The sequence below is a fragment of the Struthio camelus genome, chromosome 6 (genome assembly GCF_040807025.1).
Source record: "Struthio camelus isolate bStrCam1 chromosome 6, bStrCam1.hap1, whole genome shotgun sequence".
Taxonomy (NCBI): Eukaryota; Metazoa; Chordata; class Aves; order Struthioniformes; family Struthionidae; genus Struthio; species Struthio camelus.
The window spans coordinates 34063075-34083315 of record NC_090947.1 but is presented as its reverse complement, the minus strand read 5'-3'; the positions used below and the strand labels follow the sequence as shown (position 1 = coordinate 34083315).

General features: G+C 45.9%; 1 protein-coding gene and 1 long non-coding RNA gene across 3 annotated transcripts in view; one reads left to right on the top strand and one right to left on the bottom strand.

The window, feature by feature from the left end:
- Positions 1-1082: 1082 nt before the first annotated feature.
- Positions 1083-2484, bottom strand: LOC138067666 (uncharacterized). Its single transcript, XR_011141964.1, has 3 exons — positions 2274-2484; positions 2071-2202; positions 1083-1980 (listed from the first exon to the last, which is right to left on the bottom strand). It is a non-coding gene; the product is annotated as an uncharacterized lncRNA (long non-coding RNA).
- A 1064-nt stretch (positions 2485-3548) lies between these two features.
- ADCY5 (adenylate cyclase 5) overlaps positions 3549-20241 on the top strand; it is a 230513-nt gene continuing 213820 nt past the window's right edge. Inside the window, exon 1 of one of the 2 annotated variants that reach the window (XM_009685731.2) lies at positions 3549-4772. In XM_009685731.2, the coding sequence (XP_009684026.2) occupies positions 3759-4772 (1014 nt within the window). In that variant the 5' untranslated portion in view covers positions 3549-3758. Of the gene's footprint in view, positions 4773-6589; positions 6643-20241 lie in introns of those variants that run through there. The other variant, XM_068949063.1, reaches the window with a different exon arrangement.

Sequence of the window (20241 nt, the reverse complement as noted above, 5' to 3'; positions counted from 1 at the left end):
GAAACTTTATTTGCCATAATCTAAAGAATTTTTTTTTTTAATTCTACATTTGCTTTCTTGCCTCCTTTCCTGTAATCCAAAATAAATGAGGTGAGAAATTTTAAGTAAATAATCTTGAATGCTTTTTATCTCATTTTGAAGGTCACAGAATTTCAACAGCCTCCGATGACTGTCTTCCATTGCTTTTCTGCTCGTGTTCATAGTTCTGTTCATTTTAAATGAAGACTAGACAAGATACCTATGAGCAGGCAGGTATCCCAGTTATATTAAGCAAGTCCAAGGTTTTGTTAAAGAAAGCAAGTATTTCAGAATGAAACATTTACTGAGTTTTGTACTGGTCTTTTTTGAGGTTTACCAGTAGGTAAACCGTCACTGTAATTTGTGCTGTGATGCTACAGTATCCTATTTATCTTTCTTCTCCTACATTTCCAAGATACAATTCTCATTAATATGTTCACCTAAAACTAGGCATTAGTTTTAAGATCTTCATGTCTGTATGGAATCTCACGTCTTGTTTTTTGTGACAGTACTTACTTATATGTCCTCAGCACTTGAAATGCCCGATTATTTGGCCCTTCTCTTTGCCTCTAATACAGCGTTCTTATTGTTTCCACAAGTTGGAGATCTCTTTGAGAATCTCCAGTAACAACTTCTTTACCTTTAACTTACCACCTCCTTTTTTTACATACCTGTTTTTTAAGTTCAAAGTCACGGTAGAAGAATTTTTTTTTCCTCTGACAAAGCATGAGGGTTGAAAGCTAAGGAATTTTTTAAAAACAACTTTGATATATTCAGCTTTAGCATAAATTATTGCAACATTAAAAATGAGCAAAACTGTTCATAATGGCAAATAAGATGACATAATGAAGAGAAACCTGAATGACACTCCAGAACTGAAACAATCAGTTCCTGTTATCTGTATAATAAACTTCCTGGAAAAGGTGCTGTAACTTACCGTACTGATTTCCAGCACGTATTTAGAATTGTTTCACTGTCTCTACCCTTAGTCAGGCACTTTCAGCTAGACTGCATAACTGAAGGAGATTAAAGGAAAAAACAAACAAACAAAAAACCCCACAATTCTCTGGTACAGTTTTTATTCTACTTAGTGTTTGGATAGTAACCAGTTGTACAATAATCCAAGCAAAAAGATAAACGTCACCTAAAAGATGGAAGTAATTTTATATATATCAGGGAAAGGGAGCTGTGAGGGCAACCTTGACCAGCCGTAACGTTTAGCATCTGGCAGGAAAATGCCATGTAAGCAAGCAGCACTGGAAGAGCTGGATGCACTTTTTAGTGAAAATCTTTAACTATATATTCATGGTAAGTAAAAGACCCTAGCTGTATGGAGGCAGCTGCTGAAAATCCAGCATATGATTCTATAAACCTTTACTGAAAAACAGAAAGGCGTAGACTGCAGTAATCTGTGGAGTTAGCAGCAAGTGTAAAGGACATGTGAAGGGCTTATGTTTGGAAGGTTACCTGTTTTTTCCAACTGTGTCCACTTATGTTACCTCTCTACAAACCTTGCCTTATCTACATCCCTAGATAATCACAGCTTCAGCAATACTACTACTAAAGGCTAATTGTGAGCAGGGATTTCAAGTCTGGACACACATCTAGACAATTACCAATTTCAGCCACGCAAGCTAAGCAGACATCTGAGTTGACAATTTGTTTTTCATAAAACATGACACAGAGCATCAAGTAATGAAGAATATTATTCTTAGCACATGTGACACCTTCAAAACATTGTACAACATTAATTGCCTAACTCACATCTGTATAAACACTGGAATAAGGCAGCTCCAGCGGATCATCTGAAACCGTAGAGCAGGGGGTTTGAAACGTGCTGGGAACTGCCTCGGTAACCTTTGCATGCCCCGAAACTGGGGCTGGTTCACCAGGTTACACAAACCACCCTCGAGTAAGGCTGTGCCATGACGCTGTCAGATGAACATCTGGGCTGTGGTTTCGCTGATTGAAAAACAGGCTTTAATATACAGAACCACACCAGCCTACGTTCATAAATATTTCAGCCCTAATTGTTGCATTAGTAGTAGGTACCTGCGGTTGGGAGAGGTTCCTGTGGGGCTTTAACCTTGTTCCGTTTATCAGCTTTCAGCTACTGACGCTCGGTGTTCGGCGAGCCTCCGTCTCTGCCATTTTGAGTGGGACCAGGGTGGTTTCCCCCGCTACCTAGGGAAAAACCAGCACACGTGAACCCGCTGCCTCGTAGATGAGGCGGGACACGGAGCTACTCCGCTTACCTCCCCTTACGCCTGCGACTGGCACAGTTCAGCCGCTCTCTCTCGGGCGGTGGCGGCAGGCTGGGGTATTTCGAGGGGGTGCGGGGAGAAAACCTAAGCAGCGTGGCCCGCTTCAGGGTCCTGCCGCGCAGGTGCCCGGAGGAGCCGGCTGAGGCGACCGCCCTGAGGGGACGCCAACGGCCGGCCGCGCCAAGCGCCGAAGGAGTTAACGGTCGCGCGGCCCAGGCCCGGCCCCCGCCCGCCCTTCCGCCGCGCCCATTGGCGGGCCGGCCAGCGGCGGCGCCCAATGGCGGAGGGCGGCGGCGCGCGGGGCGCCAATGGGGGCCGGCGAGGGGCGGGGGCGGGGGCCGGCGCGGCCGGCGCCCGGTTGAATGGGGAGTACAAAGAGGCGCGGGGCTGGGGCGGGCCGGGGCTGCTGTCGCCGCCGTTGTCCCTGCCAGAGGCACGCGCGGGGCCGGGGCCGCCGCCCGCAGCCGAGCAGCAGCAGCAGCAGCAGCGGCGGCGGCGTTTGGCAGGGAGGGGGCGGGAAAGCCGAGCCTCAGCCGCCCCTCTTCCCCTCCCCCTTTTGGGAATTTTTTTCTCCCCCCCTTCCGCGGTGCCGGTGGCAGAAGCGCTCCCGCCGCCCCACGGCACCGCTGCGGAGCGGCAGCCCGAGCGGCGGCGGCGGCGGCGGCCGCCGCGTGCATGAGCAGCCCGGCTGCTGCCGCCGGCCCTGCCTTCCCGCCGGGGCGGCTGCTGCCGCTGCTCCTCCGCCGCCGCGAGGCGAGGCCGGGGCGCCGCCGCAGCCCGGCCCGGCCCGGGCAGCCCCAACGCCGCCGCGCCCAGGGCCTCCCTCCCCGTCCCCGCCCCCCCCGGCGGGGGATGCTCCCGCCGCCGCGGGCCGCCTGAGGGGCGCGGGCTCCGGGCGCCTCCGCGCCCTCCCCGCTGACCGACCGGCGCTGCCGCCGCCCGCCCCGTGCCCGGCCCCGAGCGGCGGGTGGCGGCGCGGTGCGATGCGGCTCCTCCGCCGTGCCCGCGGCCGCCGCGGCTCGGCTCGGCTCGGCGCGGCGCTGCCGGAGCCCGCTGAGGGCGAGCTGCTGTGAGGCGGCGGCGCGGCCCGGCCCGGCGCGGCCCCTGCGCCCTGCCCGCCCCCGCGGGGCCGCGCTCGCTCGCGGGTGTCGAAGCGCCGGGGGCCGCGAATGGCGCCCGCCGCCGCGCGGCCCTGAGGGCCCCGGCGGGGCGACCCCGGCCGCCGGCTGCGTCGGGAGACTTCGGGGGCGTTCTCGGGTTTTTGTGGGGGGTGGGTTTTTTTTTTTTTTGGTGGGTGTGTGATTTTTTTTTTTCTTAATTTTTGGTTTTTGCTTCCCTTTCGGCGTTTTCTCCCCACCGCTCGTCCCCTGTCGCGGGGCAGGGGAGCCCCCTCCTCTCCCCCCTCAGCGCGCTTGCGCTGCCTCCCTGCCCACCCGGCGGCCTGGTCCCCTCGCCCGCCGCCCCTTCCCGCCGGGCATGTCCCGGTCCAACAGCGTGAGCCCCCCGGGCTTCGGCGGCCCCGCGCCCTGGGCGGGCACCGAGCAGCACCGCTCGGCCTGGGGCGAAGCGGAGGCCCGGGCCAATGGCTACTCCTACCCGCCGCCTCCAAACAGGTCTTCGGGCAAGAAGGCCTCCCGCATGGCGAGCAGGTGGAGGAGCGAGGAAGACTACGAGCCCCAGGCGAGCCGGAGCCGTGGGGAGAGCGGCTGCAGGATGATGAGCTTTCGGTCCAAATCCGCCTGGCAGGAGCACGGTGACGAAAGCCGGCGTCATCGGTCCCGCCACCCGCCCGGCGGAGATTCCTCCGTTGCCCTCAACGATGCCAGCCCCCGGCAGCTGGGGGAGCAGGGGGAGGTGCGGCCCCGGTCTGTCGAACTGGGGCTGGAGGAGAGACGCATCAAGGCCAAGATCGAGGAGCTGGAGGAGGAGGAGGACGGGGACGAGGGGGACTCCGAGGCAGCCTTCTCCATGGGCAGCTGTTGCAGCAGCCTGCTGCAGATCTTCAGGTCCAAGAAGTTCCAGTCGGAGAAACTGGAGCGCCTCTACCAGCGCTACTTCTTCCGACTCAACCAGAGCAGCCTCACCATGCTGATGGCCGTGTTGGTGCTGGTCTGCGTGGTCATGCTGATATTCCACGCCGTGCACGGCCGCTACGAGGTGTCCTACGTCGTGGTGCTCTCTCTGGCCATCCTGCTGATGGTGGTGCTGTGCATGGTGTGCAACCGCAACGACTTCCACCAGGACCACATGTGGTTGGCGTGCTACTCGGTCATCCTGGTGATCCTGGCTGTGCAAGTGGTAGGGGTTCTGCTGGTGTGGCCCCGGAGCGCCTCTGAGGGCATCTGGTGGACCGTCTTCTTTATCTACAGCATCTACACGCTGCTGCCGGTGCGGATGAGGGCCGCGGTCATCAGCGGGGTGGTGCTCTCTGCCATCCACCTGGCCGTCTCTCTCAAGATCAACGCTGAGGATAAGTTCCTCCTCAAGCAGGTAGGCAAGCCCTGAGCCCGTTCGAGTGAGCGCTCGGCAGCCCCGACCTGGCCGCCGCTTTGAAGAGCGAGGAGAGGGTTTAGCTGAGCTTTGCAGGCCTGCCTGATACCAAAAGGCTAATAGGCTTCCAGTCGAAACCCTTGAGTTGTCTGATACTAAGTAGGATTTTTGTTCTGCGTCGTGGCTAGCCTGCAGCCTTGGTCCTCAGAGCTGCTGCGTTTCCTCCTTGCTGCTTTTCATTAAGGTTCTGAACGTCTGAAGAAAACTATCTTACTGGTTTCTAGTGGCCGCTGTTTTAGCGCACTGTCAGCCAGCCCTGCTAATGCCCTTCAGTTTGTTTTTGTGTAAACAGCTCCGCGCTAAGCACACCTGTGGAATGGGAACTGCGCTCGCTGCCATGTTACTGAGAAATGCGTGGAAAAAGTCTTGTGATTTTTTTTACCTGCTAGAGGTTATCCTCCTGTGTAATTCTGGAAACTGAATTCGGTGTCAATGCAGTGTTTGCTTAGGCATCAGATAGCGTGCTCCATATAAACATGAAATAAGCCTCTGATTTAATAGGAAGGTGTCTGCTCTGAGATGTACTGGAAATATTCATGGCAAAGAAGCCCAAACAGTTCGCGCGTAGCTAGCAGAAAAGTAAGAAGTATAAATGCAGATTATTGTTTAACTGTAGTTATGATATCATGTTTAAGTGGAGCAGCTCAATTCACAGGAACAATAAGACTCTTACTGAACGCATTACAGTGCAATTTTTAATTACCATGTCTGTATAAACAACAAAAATACAAGGAGCCACTCTCCCTTTCCAAGCAAAGGAAGCAGCCTTGGGGATCGTGTGCTTTAAGCTTACAAGACACCTTGGCAGCAGGAAAACCACTGACTTAAAACATTGTAGTTATATGGTAATCACTGTTGCTCTAAAGAGCAGGGATCTGAGTAAGGATGAGTCTAGCACAAAGTCAGCCCTGATGCTTGTATGTAACTGGGTGTTGTTTTGGGTGTTTGGTAGCTTACAGTTCTATCGCATAATACAAAATAGAGCATTGCACTTTGCTGCGGCTGACTCGGGTCTTACTGCTAAATTGTTCGGGTTTCCACCTACTGCAGCGTTAGAAAGAGTTCTAGGGCTTTCTTTTAAATAAAGCTCTGGTAGAGCTGGGCTGTTGCTGCTTTGCTCTGCCAAAAATCCCCTGAAATTATTATTATTTTGTTTTTTTTCTTCTCCCTGTTCTCTTCTCCTTTCCCCTCAGCTAAGCCTGCTTGGATAGTTCTGGCTTTATTTCTGAAGTTTGTTACAGATATTCTTATAAACTGTACATGACACATTTTTCTCGTGCTTGATATAAATGGATTTTTGTGGCTTTCCAGCAGAGCGTACCCTGTAAGCAAGGACAGTAACCATTTTTCTGCTTCGTTTGGAAAAGTTGGCAAATTTGCTCAGCTCTTCCTTACTGGGGCTCTGATTGATTCTGCAAAGCCTTGTGCGTATTCTTAACTTTATAAGCAGAGAGTTGTCCCATTCAGTTGACTGTATTTGTATATTGCTTTCTTACGTATGAAGGCAAAGCTTGTCAGGTTTACGGCCAGAAGACTTAAAAGTCTGATGCAAGCAAAGTTGAGTTTTGAGAATACTAATGAGTGCATGAAATATTGTTACGCTGGAAAGTGTTGATGACTGTATTTTCACAAGAAAGAGCCTATATCACAAAGGCCAGGTCATTGACTCCTTCGCTGAAGAATCTGGGAGAATTACAGCTCAGGATCCCAGCTACTTATTCAGCTCACTAGACCTGCTCTCTCCCTTTCCGAAGCAGCAGAGTTCTTTGTAAGAGGTTAAGAATTACGAATACGTATGTGCTTGTCAAAGGTAAGACATGGGCAGCAGATGATGATGCAGTACTCACAAATCTCTGCATTCCACAGTTGCTTTCTCTCTCCTACTAATGTTGGGTTTTCCTGCAGTTTGAGAATAAGTGCTCAGTTAATGAAGGAGGTTCTTAAGAAGCTATATTCTTAGGAACCCTCTTACTTTGTTTTCAAGGACAAAGTGTCCCTCCGTGTTACTTTTTCTTTTTTTTTTTTTCCTAACACCAAATGCAAGCTCTAGATCCTAATGTGGTCTAAATTGGCTTAGTGCTACTGAATTCAGTGGTGTTGTTGTTCAAGGCCAAGAATCAAATTCTTTGTACATTTGCGTATGTACATGAGCTGCTATCTCTAGCTGTCTGATAGAAAAATCTGTTTCTGCAGAGCACATTGCCTCACAGCTATTAACAGGCCTTTCTCACTGGGGCTGTAGCTGGTTGCCATGGAAATCTGTTTTGTGCAGCTCTGCCCCACTGATGCGTATAAGCCCTGTTTCTCCCTTCAGACTAACATTGGCAAAGCTAGATGGAGGCCAGATAAATTAAGAGGAAAGGGTTGTTTTCAGTGACTTCACTCTGGTAGTCGCATCAGATTGGATTTTTGTGGAACGGAAGTGGATAGCGAATGCATTTGTGACTATATGACCAGATGTTTCTTTATCCATAGCATTTGTAGAAGAAAGACTGCTTAGAACTTGTATCCCCTCTCCTCATTTAAACCAAAACACTTAAGTGAGTTCCTTTGTCTGGGTTTCTTGTTTTTTTTTTTTTCTTTCTTTTTTAAAAATCTTCTCTCAGTTGCTTCCAAGCCTGGAAAAATCATGCCCTCTTGTTATGATCTGCTAAAATTCTTGTAATAAGCTGGATGACTTTTCTGTAGACTCCTGAGCACTTCTATGAGGCTTAGGAGCCTGCTGAAAACCTTGCTGCTTCTCTTGAGAAAGAGGGTGAAATTATTCTTGGTTGTAGGCTCCCTTTGGGAGAGAGGGAACTTGTTGGATTCCCTTGCTGTGGATGCATGGTTTTATTGTCTGAATTAACTTGCTCTTAGCGCTACTCGACTTCTCTGTCATCAAACTTTCTGGTCCGAGGCTCTACTGCTCAGGCTTGCATCTTTAAATACGTAGGCCTCCTTGATCATCGATTCACAAAAGGGTTAAGGCACTCTGCTGTTTCTGAATTAGTATGGGGATGGGAATAAAGGTGGTTGTGACTTGACTGAACTGCTTTTTTTAATAATTCTTCTGGGGTCACAGGACTCTCAAAGGAGGCTCTGACTTCTGTCTGCTAACCTGAGGAGTCTGGGGTCTGTCTTTCAGAAAGTACTGCGAGTACGCTTAGCAAAAGCAGCAGGTGTGCTTGGTACCTGTGCGAGTCTGATCGCATGGAGACAATGATTTTTGGCTGCTTGTGTTTTCTGTCCCAATTAAACATCAATTCAAATCAATGTGATTTACTGCATTGTATGGCAGACTTTCAAATGTATCCAGTGCTGAGGGAGGGAAGAAGAGGAAAAAATATCCTGTTTGAGACTTCACTTATATCCGAAGACTACTGCTGGAAACAGAACATATTAAATGTATAACACTACTCACACTACGAATTTAATTGCTTAAAGGTTCCTTGTGTACCTGTGATGAATCAATTCTAAAGGGATTGCCTTCAGATTTATTTGGGAGGGGATGAGTGAATTTGTCTTTACGTTTTTGTCCTTGTGTTATTCTGGGAAAATTTTAATCAAAAATGTGATTCAGTGTACAGAAGTCTGTATCTTCCTTTCTCTGTATATGCTGCGTATCTCTTCTTAGGCCAGACTTTTCCATGTGATGGCTGTGGTACACTTTCAGGCCTGAACATACACTGGACTCCAGGATTCATATAGAAAGTACTTCACAGGCTAATGAGACTAACACTTAACTGAGAAAGGAATATACTAGTTACCAATAACCTGTCTTGCATTCACAGCCAAGATGATACCGTGATACTGAGATTTAATCTATCTTCCAGTAGAAACAACCTACCTAGCTGACCCACAAACTCTGTACAGACATAGGGGAAGAACTTAAAGTATATGTTGCAGATGTTTAACTTAAATCATGTGAGTAGACCTACTGCCCTCAGTACAGATAGTCTTGAGTAAGCACTGGCGTTCCTGTAAGGCTAAGGGACAAGGGGTTTCGCAACAGAATTTATTGGGCGCTGAATCAGAGTTAAAAAGGGATAGGGACTGTGTGTGGGAGGGAGTGGAGGAATAAGAGGGATAAGAATGCCGTATACAAACATCAGAAAAACTCATGGACTGAGGTTAAATTTAGTCTTGTTTTCCTATCCAAACCTGTTTTATTGTAACTTTCTGAGGTTCCTTGTTCAAGGATACAGTTAAGTCTCTGTAGTTTATTAACTCATTGTGAGTGGGTGACTGTTAAGATACCATAAAAACAGAAGACTGGAAGAGACTTTTTTTTTTGTCTTGTCTGTAACCTCATGGAAAGAGAAACTGAGATGTACAGATCTTTTTCCTCCCCGAATACTACTGCAGACCTTCCACAAAGGATTTTAAATAGGAGAGTTTTGAGCAGCTGCCCCGGCACATGGCTCTTGTTTATGGCACTCTGATTCAGGGCTCCTGCTGTTGAGCCCCTCGTTGCTCAGCCCTATTCCATACGCCTCCATCATAACAACGTTACATTAATACTCCTCATCGTTCACTTCTGAGAACTGTGTATGTGTTGGCCTTTCTCCCTCTGGGTTCGTGTTAATGATATGTGATTGATCTGCAGCTGCATGGCGGCTCTCTTGAAAGTGTAAAGTTTCAATGTAGCCATTTCTAGGAAGATGTTGCTATGAAAATGTGCGCAGTTTCTCTTTTTCCTTTCCCTAAATCAACTGTCACTTCAGCTGGGCTAAAAACAGCTTCTTGCTGTAACAGAATATTGACTTCTGTCTTGTGGATATCTTCTAGCATCTCATAAAGATGCTTTTTAGATGCAATTTAATTAGCCTTCAATGAGAGGCTACTTGCATAGCAGGAGAAATGGAACTGTATGTTTCATCTGAGTTGCAGCATGCTTAGGACACAGATGATTGATTTTTGAGACTTACAGATTCTCAGGTATGTGTTGCTGAAGTCACTGTAATGCACTTTCATAGGTTTATAGTAGCCTTGATTCATACAGAAATAGAAATGTGTAACTGAAATGCAGATGTACGTGTTGTTTCTTTGCAGTTCTATGCTGTGTGCCTTACTCTCCTCCAGCTGGAAGGTAAATTTGAGTAATGTTGATTTAGGACCTGATGTTAAGGCCCTCAGCTACATGGGGCTGGATGCTGCATGTCTCATAGCACTTAATATCTTATTCTGCATAAATGTTGATTTCAGTAGAGCTGCTCATACAGTTAGATGTGCTCCAGCAGAAGTAACAATTGAAGAATTTGCCTGAGCAGTGAGTTGACTTAAGTCAGTAAAAGTTCAGGATTTGGGGCCTTTAGTTTGGGGAAAACAGGCAACCTGAAACATTCAGCAACTGTTGCACTGATAATTGCCTTCCCTGGTGTAAATCTCTAATAGACATAATTAAATTAATCCCTGAGGTATTGTATATCAATTAGTCCTTAGTAGGAATATTGTCTGTATCTCTTGGGAATGCATGTGTTGCTTGAGGTTTATAAAGGCATATCTGTTTTTCTTTCTTATCTCTTAAATTACCCTATGATCCTGCCACCTCCTAATCTTCCTCCCGTGCTTACTCCTCCATCCCACCCCAAATCTGTTTGCTATTTTACTGAAATGTTCACTGGTACCAGTAACTGTTACTGGAACTGTGTTTACTAAGTGCTCTGTGTCTGTTTTCTCTGTGTCACTGGATTCGTGATAGGTTTGTTGTCTGGGTAAACTGACCCATTTGACTAGTTTCTCTCAGCCTTGCAGTAACCATCGCAGCCTTATAGCTGGCTTGGAACTTTGTGAATTGAATGTGAAACTCGGTGGGGATGATATAGGTGCATTGCTGTTTCAGATGCACTAATTCTAGCAAAAGATTTGTCCTTCTAGGCACTTTTACGATATGCTTGAACAGGCAGGGTATGCTAGTTCTGTTTATTTCTGGAGGAATGAAGATATTTCAGCGAAATGTTGGCAGGTACGTTAGGATTTGTGAGACAGAACAATAGCTTTGGGGGCTCTGATCTTACAAAGCAGTTGTTGTTGACTTGTCCTTAAGTGTCCTGGGCTCTATAGTTTGGTTTGACACAAATCTGACCCTTAAATGCTGTCATAGACCTGTCCAAGGCAGGACATCTTATTTGCTGGTCTTTCATTAAGTGCATTCAGTTGAGACATAAACCTGACTTGCAGTAGAAACCAAATGCTTATTATCCTAATGCTAAAGACTCACAGGGAACTTGCACTGCAGCTGATTCAAGCTCTGAGAAGGCAGAACTTCCTAAATGCTGTTTTTCTGAGTTAGCTTTTGCTTGGACAGTGTTCTCAAGGTCAGGGATGGAAGAAGACTGGGACCCTGCCCAGCTGGCATGTGAACTTTGGGCACCAGACTGTTCTCCAAACGCATTAAACTTGTATTTGATTAGCTAATCGTTCAGTCACGCACCACACATCCCTCTGACTCTTTTAAGAAGAAAATTGGAAGAATTGCTAAGTTTTTGGCCATTTGAGTAACTGAAACACTGTCTTTTGGAAATAACTGGTTTTGTCTTTATATTTTGATATGGGATATTACTCTCAACTTCTAATCAAATCAACAGAGCCTTCCTCCTGTCCTGCCACAACATGCAATGAAAAGTCTCCAGCAGCAGTTGAAACACTGACAGGTGAAAATTGAAATTATTTTGACAGCAGCTTCCATGCATGTGGTAAAATGGTCTGTCTTGTAGCTATGAGTAGCTTCTGAGAATCCGTACTTTAACAATTTTCTATCTTCATCCTTCCCCCCCCCCCCCCCCCTTGTGCAGTTAGGTGCAGTTCAGAGAACACACCTGCTTCTGTTTGGAGTGGTGGAAGACAGTGCTCCAAATTCTGCTAGACTTGGGCAAGCTTCATCTTCCAGTCTGCTTTTTATTTTGTAGCATTTACAAGCCACCTTGCACAGCTATGTACCCAAAAAACATAGTGCAGAGGGAGTTGGACTGTACCCGTCTCCCCAAAGCCTTCCAACTAGTACATGATTTGCCACATGCTTTTTTTCATGGCCCAGAGGGGTAGGGTAGTGATGAAGTATGTGAGAGGAATGTAAAGATTCACAGCTTCTGGGAAGAGGGTGGGGTTCCTGTATAACTAGTGTGTGAATTTTTTTCATCTCTCCCGAGTCCTGTGTTTTGATGTGGGATGTAGTCAGTGTTAGTTCCTTCCCTCCTTCTGAAGTCTAGCCTAGAGACCTTAACTTGTGATATCTTGCATTCCGGGGATGCTTTCTTCTTCTCATTTTTAAATGGATGATACCTTTTTTTTTTGGCTTTACCCAAGGTGTACCATTCTGCTTGCCAGAAGTTTAAATTGATTCATTATCATGGAGTCCTTAGGCAAGGTAAAAACCCAAGGGGAAATCTCACGTGAATGAAAAAACACAACCCTTAAGATGAGAGAAGATAATCTAGATATGAGGGGGTGTGAGAAAGAGTCAAGAATTTTAAAGTGTCTCTTGAACACCAAAATGTCCTCACCTTGTTGTAGGAAAGCTGGAAATTTCTAGCACTTAATAAGATCACGTGTAGAATGGTTGTCAGGCCAAGATAAGAGTCAGAATGCTTTTTCAGCACCTGCAACTGCACCACTCCCAAGAAAATCTGTATTTACTGTTTTATGAGGATGAGTCTTGCCAGCCTCATCACTGGCAGATATAGCAACAGCATCATTGAACAGATCTGCAGTAGAATTTAGCATGAGATAATCCTATTCTGACACTTAGAAATGGACTAAGCCTGTTTAAAACTCTGCCTTTAACTTTTGTTTTCAACTTCATGTTTGAACTTTGGGAAGCTCTTCCCCCCGGGAAGTCTGATAATCGGACAAGCTTGTGAGCTACTGCAACCAGGCACATTCAGTTTTGCACTGCAAAGGGGACATGTTTATGAGTGGCAAGAGATCCCACAGCTTCAGAATTCATGGGCAATATTGGCATGACTGACAGTATCCCTCCTAGTGCTAGGCCAGCCTCACTGATACTAGCTAGGATTTCCTTTTTAGTGTTTGCTATACAAAGTTTCATCATAGCATCAAACTTTTAGTTCTGCAAATAAAATACCTTTATGTACTTTTTTCTTCCATATCCATCATGAGTCACTAATGCAATTGGGATGTATCCTTGCTTTCTTCCCCAGACATAAAGAGCACAAATCAGGCTTGTGTGTTTAAGATGTTATCTGGAGTGTCTGTGGTGATAGCATCAGTGCATGTGATGTGGTCATCATGCTCATGTCCTTCCTACTGCTTAGCAGCAAAGGTGCTGGAGGATATGTATTTCAAAGTAGCCTGAATCCTGCCTATGTGACTGATTCTTCTGCAGTTTGAGTGATGAGCTTTCAGATGAAATATTAAACTTTCTCTTCTTTTCATGGAAGTTTTACACATCCATGCAACATGCATACATTTTTTTTTCCTGGGAAGTGGGTCTTTACGGTATTACACTGCCTAGCTCTCATCCTCCTCCTTTCTGGGAAACTTTGCTTTTGGGCAGGGGTAGAGTTGTGAATTAAAGCCACTCTACAAGTTTAACATACATGTTCCATTAGTATCAGAGCACATCTTTGTGGACAGTATACAAAGGACTGTGCTCATGCAACAAAGGAGGAATAGTTCCCCCCCCCCCCCCCCCCAGACATTAGAAATGGATCTCTCAAAGCAGCGACTTACGCAAACTGTTTATTCATTAAACATGTTTGCAGCTTGTGTAAGATGTGCTGTCTCACTTCATAGTCGAAAGAAAAGGCTATGGCATTGCTTGCAGGAATCTGTCATAAGACATTTCTAGTTTTCCCCTTCACAAAAAGCCATGACTCTTTCTCATTATTTCCCTCTCTGGAGTAAATGCCACAAGCACTGATCTCTGCACACCTCAGACTCTGGAAACTGAATTCCTAGAGCTAGCGATGTGGTAAGGGACTACTCAAATCAGTATTTCTAAAAACAGTAAGCTTGCCAGTCAGCCCACAGATGATAGAGCTACTCAGGCAGGCTTGCTGAGTGATGAATTCTTTCCATTTGCTGGGAGGTACCCAACAGCAGCTTTGTCCGTATTCTTGCTTAATGTATGGGGATTTATGCACAGAATTGCACAAATGGGCAGACCAAGGAATGCATTATTACTGAAGATGATGTTTCCAACTGAATGGGATTTCTTTTTTTCGGGTAGGTGGTTACTGATAATCTCATAGAGGAAAGGAAGAAATGCTGTGTGGTACTGGAAAGGAATATATTATGCAGTGCGCTGGGAGATCGTGTAGTTAAAATATATCAGTCTCACTAGCCTTAAAAGCTGACTGCAGCCTGTAAAGCTGTTGAACATGAGACAGGTTACTAGTGTATGGGTGCTGCTATTCTGAAGTGAAATCTGTAAGTCTTAAGGCCAGAAAGGAGCACTATGATCATTTAACACAGCCCACAGAACTTTTCTCTGACACATAATGATTTCTTCTGTTCAGTTGGTGTGTGGGGGGGTAGATACTGAATTACACAGTATTTGTCAGTATTTGTCAGTTGAAAAAGAAGTCTGCAGTGATCTCTGAGCTGAGTATGAACAGAACCAGTGATTTCCTTCCCCCCCCCCCCCCCCCCCCACCCATAGGAGGTGATTGTAACACTCTGTGATGGAACATACTGGGGGTAATTTCCTGCTCAAGGTGGCATCTTCCACTTGAGACATAATGCAGATGGCATGTTAGTTTGTGAAGGGACTCTGACATCCTGCCCAGATCTCATACTGCGTAATTATGTTCTTGCCTTTTTAACTGTAGTTGAATATGGCATTTTTCTGCACTCATTTTCTATTCTGGGCTCTTTAACAGTAAATGACAATGCTGTCGAATAGCTGCTGTGCATGCAAGTGATTTTTACAGCCAGAGCTGAGAAACTTGTAAGGCTGTTGACAAGCCAGAAAAATGAGGGAATAAAGTTATGAATTGTATCTCTTCAGTTATGTTAGTGTGCTGGAGCAAGTGCCATGCATAAGTCTGATAGGTGCACTGATAACTTTTGAAAGCTACTGGTGACGATATGGCTGAAGCGTATCTCCTGAGGTCAGCTACACCATCCCACGGCACCAAGACAAGACCAACTCAGTCTCAACCATTTGTTGGTCCCAAAACTCCCGTGCATATCTGCTCTTGGGGTCACAAAGGTGCTGATTTTGCTTATTTTTTAAAGAGCGTGGGGGGGGATTTGAGGAGGAGAGAGTAGGTAGGAGAAGTCTGTGACTAGGACACTCTGTCGTCTTTTCCTCACCTTATGAAACTGCCTCTTAGTTTCCTTGTTTCCCCATATCTTTACTTCTGGGGAAAAGAAAACCTGGAAACCTGCAGTTCTCCATCTTTTTGTAACAAACGATGAATTTGTATGACATTTGGCACAGCTGGGTCTCATTCCTGAGCAAGGCCTTCTTGAGAGTACTGCAGTACAAATAGTAAACTTGAACACTAAGTGTCCTTTCACAGGGGACTTCCCTTTAATGTGTAGTCCTTCTCAGCTGCTTTGGACAGGTGCACTTAATTAACTTCATTCCTGACTTATTAGCATGTTAGGGCTACTTCAGGGGCTCTTAAGGTATGTGCTTCTTGCAGCCAGCATGGAAATGGCTATGAATAATTATTAAAGTATTTCCAAAAAATAGGTTTTTTTCATTAGATAAAGTGAAGAGGTTGCAAATTTTTTCTTAATTGATGTAGGTGATGAGTATCTGGCTGTAGTTGTGATAGCAAATGGGGTGCACGTGTCCATGTGCATCCCAGCTGTGCCATAAGAAACCAGTATAGAGAGATTGTTACCCACAGCTGAAATCACCTTATTCTACTATTTTAGATGCAAATAAGATCCAGTAAATTTAATTCACTCCCAGAGGGAACACAAACTAAATAAAGTCACACTTGCTAAGAGGAACATTCACATAGGTTTAACAAATCTTCCTTCCTCAATTTATTTTGATGAACTCTTCTGAACAGACAAGCCTTTACCATAATATCTCCGGGGTAAGACACTCTAGCATGTGTAAGTTGGGAGTACTTAATGTTAATGTAGTGCACTGCCCATATATGCTCTTTTCTATTAACAGAGATACAATGTCACCCTCTGTTCTGCATGCTTACCTCTTTGGCAAGGCCTGGGGCCAGTTGTGATAGGGACAGAGCCAAGAGAGTAGCTTATCTGTCGTGTTTAGCCTGCCCTTGACCCTGTTGCCAAAGCTGCTTCTCAGGATCCTGGTCATGAGTGTCTCGCTGATATGGCCCTTCTGTGCCAGGGGCTGCTGCAACTGCTTCCACCTCATCCCACACAGAGGACCGGTCTGCTTTCAAAGCACTTGGCCTCTTGGTTGGGGCTGAGAGGGGGACCTTTCTATTGCCAATTCCTTAGCAGCTGTGTCCATGATAATATCCTGTAATAAGACACAGGGCTAGGAGCCCAAGCTGTTAAACACTGAACTGGCAGGTGACACCGTTCTGTGGCACTTCAGGAGTAAAATCTTTACTGGGGCGCTTCCTTCATTTGCGTAAGTTCTTCCTGTGTTTAAGCCACCTATAATACTGCATGCACTGATTCAGCCAGTGCTTCCCCATGACATCACCGCATCTGCTGTATGTAAAATGTCACGGGTAGAGATCTTTACAGCCCCCCTGCCTGCGGTTGTTGGAGAAGTAGGATGCTCTGCTCAAACAGATGGCATTGTAACATGGGCTTGCTGGAGGAAACTTAAGGTTTGGTTCTGGATGAAGTGAGAGAAGGTGTTGATTGCCTTTTGGTATAGAGGGGAAAAACCCTGAAAGGTGCCTTTTGCACAAACAGTGGCTTTAGGTAGGGCTGCAGTTTGCTGGGCTGAATTAAACAGCTCTTGAATGTTAATGGCCTGGATACCTCTCTCTCCCTCTGCTAGTCCCTGTCCCAGTCAGATTTATTAGGAATCTTACCTCTGTTCAAACCATACCTCAATTCTTCATTGCCTTGTCTAGTTTTTATTTGGCACCACTGGAAATGAGTTGGAATCTAAATGTGTTCTGCCTCTCACCAAAAATATCTTTTTCCCTTCTGGCTGCTTGCAAAGTGCCTTGAACTCCCCTCAGGGCTTCTCTGTATGAAGGGACAGCTGGTGTAGAACAATAGTGACTGATTTACACTGATCAGTCCCCACATTACTGAAAAGCATCTATTTTATACTAGCCACCCTGCAGTGCATGCTTTTCAGAGACACTCTGGTGGGAGATGCACCTGCAGTGTCTCCCCTCTCTCCCCAACCTGACTCCTTCATAGGTTCTGAAAAAGCCCTTGGGAAGAAATAATATTTAGTAGTGAGGAGTGCACTTTTCTCTCCTTCCCCAGTAAGATAATTGATGACCAAGGTTTTGTGGAGTTTGTTCACATGTCCTTTGGCAGCAGAGGCTGCCAAGGAGACCATCAAACTCAGCAACTGAAATGATCTCTTGCCCCATCCAGTCTGGTTTTAGTCCAGCTTAGCTAAAGTTAGTCCATTTATTTGGACTAAAATGGGCTGGGGAGTGTACATACTCACCTGAACTGGCAGACTGGAGGGGTGGGTAACATCCAGTGGGAGAACAGCAGCAAGGAGCCAAGAGCAAACGCAGATGCAGCTGAAGGTGCATCCTGATAGGTGTGTGTACTATTTTGAGACTTGTGCTGGAGGGACGGGCATAAAGCTGTATTTTCATGAAACCCTTGACATAACAGGAGAGAAGATGGCCTTAGGGCATGGCTTTTCTGCCTGCTGCGTACCTGCAGCCCACCCTTCCTTTCCTGTTTGCTTGCTCTCTTACCTCCTCAGTGATGTGAACAGCCACAGGAGGAGGTGTCAGGCAGCTTGGCTGTGTGTGTCTGGTGCTGATTTTTCTGGCACACTTTACCCGTGTGGGTAGCTAGGATGAGCCTTGATAACAGTCATCTTTCACTGACAGCAATCAAATGTTATTCCTCGCTGACAAGAGGTGTGACAGTTGCATAAGGTACCTGCACCTACAAGTGAATCTTCTTTGCCCTGTATTCCAAAGTGACAGAACAGAGCAGTTTGTTTCAGTAGCTGATACCTCCTCTTACTTCAGTAGGAAACTCCAAACTTTGCTTATATTTATTTTGAGTGTCTCTGGCAGTCTAGCGAAAAGTTCCCTCTTCAGCCTTTAAACAAATTGCAGTGGATAACGTGATTAAAAAGGGATGTTGCCCCAGTTCCATTTTGCTTTGGCATGAGCGGAGCGTGTGAGAGCGTGATTCAGCGAGTGTTATTTTGGAAGCCTCATCTATTCCATGGGATTAGAGTAGTGCCTGCTCGCTTGTGCTTCATGTGAGAGCTGTTTGTTATCATAGCATGGGAATTGGTGCTGCAAGTGAAGTCAGCGCAGGTGTATTCTGCCTCTTTAATGGCTTGTCTTTCTCCTCTGCCAAAAGAGCAACCAGGTAGTCTCAAGGGAACCTGCTGCCTTCTGATATTTTATTTGCTTCAGGCTTGCTTTGGCATTCTGCCTCTTTCGTCTGCTGCCCAGCTTGGCCCACTTACCTATTGCTGCTACCAGCGTTGTGGAGGAAACGCAAGATATTTCTATAAAGTCAGGCTGTGACCTGCTCAACGTGCTGCAGCTGGGCCTAACAGTCCTCCAGCACCATCCCTCCCTTCAGTGCTTTATCGTTTTCAGTTTCTGACTTCTTTTCAGCAGAATGTTTGAGTGATTTCTGCTGAGCTACAGTGAGTTTCATCACCTGTCAAAGGAACATGCAGGTGAGAAATTGCAGAACAATTCTGTTATCCATCTTTTTGATTTAGATATCACAGTGATAGGGGCCTTAAGATATCTTTGATACACAGTGTTCATCTGTGACTACATGTGATTTTTTTTTTTTCTAAAGTATCCTGGAGGATGTATGGACTGTATATAAAATCCATATATATGGACTTAAATGGTGTATGTCTAAACTGGAATATTAAGTGTTCCAGAAGATTTTTAAGTTGGGAGAGTGGATAGGAAATGTCTGGCAAAACAAACTGGCAGCTGAATACTGACCAATTATGGAAAAAGCTATGGGTTTAAATGCTAGAAGAGACCTTGCAACATACTGACAGTAAGAGGAGGGCATGGAAATACATGTGGAGCATATTAATTTGATCACATGTTTTGGTGCAGGCCTCCTTGTATGGCTTTCCTTGTTGCAGCAGAGCATCTTGCACCATGGACCACCCGTCTAGGTTTGTTTTTTGAATGCCTAGCAAGCAATATTTGCATAATGTCTCCAAATACGCTTTTTCGTAGGAAGTTTCTAGTTTCAGAAAAGCATTTGAGATGGAGGCTAATTTTTCATTGGGTAGGATTGCTCTGGGCTACAGCAAACAGTAGGAAGCTTCGCTCTGAATGGATGTGGTAGGCAAGAGGAGAAAGTTCAGCTTTAGTTCCTTTAGTCACTTCAAAAAGAAGAAAAATTACCTCAGAGAATGCTTCCAGTGAAGATGATATGCTGAGTGAATGGTGTTACTTTGAAAGCCTTGTTCTTATGCTCTCCGGATCATCGAGACAGTTCAAATATGGGCCAGTTTTTTTTTTTTCTTTCTAAACACGGTTTGTATGCACAGAGAAACAAACAAGATGATGCTTTCTAGATATGTGTGTCAAGTGCTGTTTTGCTGAGGAAATGGGGAAGTTTTAATTTAGCCTGCATTAATGCACAAGCATTCCCTAATTTTGATGTGCTGAGTTCCTACACTGTTACTCTGGTGAAGAGTTTCTTTAACAGAAGTGTGCATCGAATCTCAATTTTGTGTCTTTGGGAACGCTGGCTCACATGATTTACAGAGGTGGAGGGAGTTCATAAAGGGTGCGCAAGCTGCATAGCTGTGGCTGTCTTCAAAGCCAGCTCTAAAAATCTTAAAAAGCGCTGCCATGGAGGAACTGGGTGACTTTGGGGAGGAATGGGGACAGAAAGAGAGAAAAATGGAATTCTGAAGGACTGTCTATCCCTGTTCTATGAAGCAATAAACATATGGAACCGACTGTTGTTTAGGAGGTTTTAGGGGGTGGAATATTAACAGAGGTGAAAACAATTCAGGAGGAGAACATGCATCCATGCTGGCACTTACCATATGTGTCGTCATGGAATTTCCAAAGAGGGCCCTAAACAAAATAGCATTATAGAAAAACAATAAAGCATTGTCAGCAGTGGCCGAGGAAGCTGTGCTGGCACCTCTTTCCAAAACTATGCTTTAAACTGGTTCTTGTTCCCAGTGTTTCTGTGACCGTTGCACGCACAGCTCTGTTAGCATCTGCCTTAAATGGTTCTGTGAAACTATGCTATAGCAAACGGTGGCTGGACTTTGTTGGGCTACGCTGGCTTGGAGTTAGTGTTTGCATTTGGAATTTGTTTAAATATAGCTACTTTTCCTAAAACAGTC